Source organism: Portunus trituberculatus, chromosome 43 (assembly GCF_017591435.1).
Source record: "Portunus trituberculatus isolate SZX2019 chromosome 43, ASM1759143v1, whole genome shotgun sequence".
Classification (NCBI taxonomy): Eukaryota; Metazoa; Arthropoda; class Malacostraca; order Decapoda; family Portunidae; genus Portunus; species Portunus trituberculatus.
In genome coordinates, this window is record NC_059297.1 from 26,188,700 (window position 1) to 26,193,639 (window position 4,940).

Sequence of the window (4,940 nt, forward strand, 5' to 3'; positions counted from 1 at the left end):
AACAAGAAGATCAAGAAAGGAAAGAGTAAAGAAACAAGAAACAACAACAACAACAACAACAACAACAACAACAACAACAACAACAACAACAACAACAACAACACTATCATCCTTAAGTGCAGGGGAGACAAAATCTGATCTTGAATAAACAAATGAGCACATAGATACACATTACAACCATCCCCTTGTCGACGCACGCCCCAAAATTAATTAGAAATATCGTATGTTTCACCTGAACTGCTCTGAATGGCAGGTGTGTGTGTGTGTGTGTGTGTGTGTGTGTGTGTGTGTGTGTGTGTGTGTGTGTGTGTGTGTGTGTGTTGAGGATCGAAGTTCATTGCCATAACTGCTGGCAAATTTCCTCCCTTCACACCACAATACATTACAGTTAATAAGTTTTTTTTTTACTTCTTAGACTAAGTTTGAGGTAATATGAGTTGGGAAGTCCTAGTTTGAGGAGATACTGCTTTGCATACGTATGGGAAGAAATTCTTGTCTTCACTCTGCCAACGCGTCCGTCCAGCACACCACATTCCGTGGCCCATTGCTAAAAATAAAGGAAAGGAAGACGAACGAAAGAAAGCATGCAAGAATACTCAAAAAATTTATTCTAAAACCTGACAATCGGTAAAGTCATGTGTCAGGTTGTTGACTAAAGTTTCATTCTTCTGTCAAATCAACTAGTCAGTGTTTCTATAAATGAGTCAGCAAGGATATTAGACGCAAGTCAAAGGCATGGAAGGTTGTAAAATTTTTGAGGGGGTTTAGTAGTGATAGGCACGGAAGGGATGCTTGTAACTTTAATAAACAGAACAAAGATTACTGTGTGTGTGTGTGTGTGTGTGTGTGTGTGTGTGCGCGCTCTTGTGTGTGTGTTTGTCTGTCCTACACATATATCGGAGCGAGTGGAGCGAGACAAGAACGCATCAGCGAGGTTTAAGCAACGCTGGGTCTGGTTGTGCCTTGGATGGGTGACCGTCTTGAGGCACCACTACACCCTCTACATGCCGTCCTTCATATCCATATCCATCTTCATCATGGGACACTCGAATCCTTGTTTCATGCAGACCATATGCAGGGGGTTATCATTGACCATCTCCTTGCACTTGAGACAGGCGGACTGTGGAGTGAACATTTTTTTTTTCAATGAGAACGAGTGTGATACTTATAGAGAGTGTAAGGCTGTAAGGCTTACTACATATTGCATAAACTGTGTCATAATCTTTAAAAATACACGGAATATAAGTTATGTTGATTTCAGAGAGAGAGAGAGAGAGAGAGAGAGAGAGAAACAGACAGACGGATGTACCAGACTCACCATTCTATCGACGCCCATGCAGTTCATAAGATCGGTGACTTTGTTCATGATTTCTTCTTTGGCTGTGACAGAGATACACACATGAGCTTAAGGCAATATCCACCAAACACACACACACACACACACACACACACACACACACACACACACACACACACACACACACACACACACACACACACACACACACACACACACACACACACACACACACACACACACACACACACACACACACACACACACACACACACACACACACACACACACATATGTCTCATGACTCTAACATCCTGCTTTAGGTAAATGAATGAACTTGATCTGCATACATTTACAAATTCATAGATTGGTTTGATGGTTAAAAATAAATAGACATTTTTTTTTTACACCAGAACTGATTTGTTTAAACCAAGTAGTTCTACACCACTCCAACACGCTTCCATCTAGACCAGAGCAACCACTTCACTACCCCGCCATTTCCCCACACCAGCACACCACCTCCACGCACTGGGTCAGGCACGTTTCCCAGCCAGATACTCACGCGTGTCTGCTTTCGGCTCGTGCATTTTTTCACAATCCTCCAACTCCTTAATGCAACCGCAGACGGTGTCGTTGGTGGGGTTAGGAGTAACCATGCTGCACACACAGGTCCCTGGTGGAAGGTGACGGAGAGAAATGATGAGAGAGAGAGAGAGAGAGAGAGAGAGAGAGAGCATAAACAGCATATCAGAGCAAATCTCATATAGCCAATTAACACTTGAGATACATAAGCAAGTTGTCTAGATAAGTGTGTGTGTGTGTGTGTGTGTGTGTGTGTGTGTGTGTGTGTGTGTGTGTGTGTGTGTGTGTGTGTGTGTGTGTGTGTGTGTGTGTGTGTGTGTGTGTGTGTGTGTGTGATTAATACTTACTCATGGAATATTTAAGACGCTGCATGGCTCCCTCCACTCCTCCCATGGTCTTGTAGCGGTCCATCATCTTGGAGATGGGCAAGAATGGCTCCACCATCTTCAAACTGGTCATCAGGGTGTTCATGCATTCCTCCTTGGACTGCCCGTGAGCGCCGCCCGTCACCATAGCCACCACCACCACCACCGCCGCCACAAGTGTTCCCTTCATCATGGCTCACGGATTTGCTGTTGACATGGGATGGGTTAGTTGTTGTTATTGTTATTGTTGTTGTTGTTGTTGTTGTTATTATCATTATTATTTTTGTTGTTGTTATTTGTTATTATTATCATCATTATTATTTTGTTCACTACCATTTTCATCTTCATTATCGTCATCATCATTGTTGTCATCATTCAGTCCCTCAAGCTTTTGGTTTTCTTCTTTTTTTTTCAGTTTGGTTGAAATTGCTGCCAGTTAATTTCACGGTACCTTTTACCTAAGCTGTTCTGAAAATCTTTTAAGAACAATTCATTCGTGGACTCATTTCTACCTCCTTGTTGAGTATATTTGGTAAAGAGGATTTTTTACTTGTTTGTTTATTTATATATTTTACCTTGTTTCATTTACTTTTATTCATTTTTTTTTTTTTTTTTTTGTGTGTAGTTTCATGTTTGACTAGTCTCCTCTTTCTTCCTGTCAAAGCTGTTTTATATTTTCCCACATACTTTTCCATTAAGGTTCTTTTATCCTTTGCTATGGTTGACGAGATTGGGTTTCCCACCTCAACGCTTTCCTGATTTTTGCCATGTTTAACGAGACTCCTCTTCCTCTGTAAGCTGTCTCATCCACTGCCATGCTTGGTAAGATCACAATTCTTCTTTCCCTGAAGGTCTTATCCTCTGCCTTTCTTTACGAGGTTCCTGTTTCTGTTTAGGCTGCTGTATACATTGCCATGCTTCACGTGGCTCCTATTTTTCTTCTCTGTCATTCACGATAAGACTCTTATCTCTCCCTTCATAGTCGTTTTTATCTCGTCCCATTCTCCAGGTTTTGTTTCTATCATTTAGGTTCTTTTATTCTCGGCCACACATCACGAGGCTTCTGTCCCTTTGTTTGTATATTTTTTTTTTTTTTTTAGCGTTTATGATGCTTGATGAGGCTCCTGTTTCTTCCTTTCAATCGGTTGTATCAATGAGACAGTAGTATTCTCAAACATTTCGGTCTCAAGTCAACAACTTGTTAATAGTGAAAGCTACAAAGGTAAAGTAATACAGAACCAGAATTACTGTGCATTTCTTTCGTCTTATCTTTAACATTTAACGAACATTAGTGATTCAGATATTCCAAGACTGATTTCATGACTTGTGATATTTGAACAATCATTCTTCATATCAGTGAGGAAGAACATCTATGAGAAACAGACTTATCATCTCTTTGGCCTCTAGAAATACTCGTAGTCTTGGATGAAAGAGTAAAGCATTCAAGAATACTGAATTTGAAACAGTGGCATGAATACGGCGCCTTGAAAGATTAGGTCTGCGTTTCCCAACCTTTTCCGACCATAGCACCCCCTGTTGTCATGTTTAAGCAGTCCAGCACCCCTAATTAATATCTTGTTATTAGAAGGGTAAAAGAAAGTGAAACGTGTGCATCACTTCCCAACATCCCTTATAATTGATTTGAGCACCCCAAGTTGAGAAACGCTGGATTAGGTCATCTTATAAGTAATGGAATGCCACGAGTAAAGAAACTGGCTTATTGTAACTTCCCTTATGGTCTTACAGTCCTTTTTTTTTTATTGCGAAATGTGCTGATGATTTATTTTTTTACATAAATGTTTCTTCCAACATGATAATACGAGTACAGATAGATCCTGCATTATGATCAGAGAGAGAGAGAGAGAGAGAGAGAGAGAGAGAGAGAGAGAGAGAGAGAGAGAGAGAGCAAAGAGAACCAAAGGTAGCATACAAGAAGAACATAACTTAGATCTTCCAAATATTCAAATGCAATAGTCTTTTTGATATATTGGTCAATATCCCCATGCGTTACCCACCCACCCACCCACCCACACACACACACACACACACACACACACACACACACACACACTATGAAATATTCATACAGAAATATAGCGAAGGAGTAAAGAAATACGTAGCTACCTATTTAAAGAGTTGAAAAAAATATACAGGTTTGGTACAATGCTAGATGCACAGAAGCAAAAAAGGCAAAAGATAAAGTTTGGAAGAAACTCATAAAACAGAGAACTGACAATAACAGACAACAGCATAAGGATGAGAGGAATGAATATATCAGAGTAAGGAGAGAGGAAGAAAAAAACTTTGAGAAAGATGTGGCCTGATAAAGCGAAGACGAACCCAAGCTCTTCTACAAATTTATAAATGGTAAGATGGAGATTAAGGAAACAATAGAAGAAATAATTAAAGGAGGGAAGACATACCAAACAGAGAAGATAATGTGTGAAATAATGAATGAGAGCTTCAAAACTGTGTTCACTGTAGAAGAAGATTTTACAGAACCAAATAGGACATTGCATTGCCAAGGATTACAGGAAATCACAGTGCACAAAGAGGATATTGGAAGATTATTAGATAATTTGGATGTCAGAAAAGCAATGGGGCCAGATGGTGTATCAGGCTGGGTGCTAAAAGAATGTAAAGAGCAACTACTGGATCCAATTTGGGAAATAATTACAAGTTCACTAAATGAAGGG

General features: G+C 40.0%; 1 protein-coding gene across 2 annotated transcripts in view; it reads right to left on the bottom strand.

Annotated features, from left to right (window-relative positions):
- Positions 1–784: 784 nt before the first annotated feature.
- Positions 785–4,940, bottom strand: part of LOC123518361 — a 5,955-nt gene continuing 1,799 nt past the window's right edge. For both annotated transcript variants that reach the window (XM_045279140.1, XM_045279141.1), the window contains exons 2-5: positions 2,227–2,451; positions 1,860–1,970; positions 1,319–1,380; positions 785–1,120 (exon numbers count right to left, since the gene is read on the bottom strand). In XM_045279140.1, the coding sequence (XP_045135075.1) occupies positions 1,001–1,120; positions 1,319–1,380; positions 1,860–1,970; positions 2,227–2,437 (504 nt within the window). In that variant the 5' untranslated portion in view covers positions 2,438–2,451 and the 3' untranslated portion in view covers positions 785–1,000. The remainder of the gene's footprint in view (positions 1,121–1,318; positions 1,381–1,859; positions 1,971–2,226; positions 2,452–4,940) is intronic.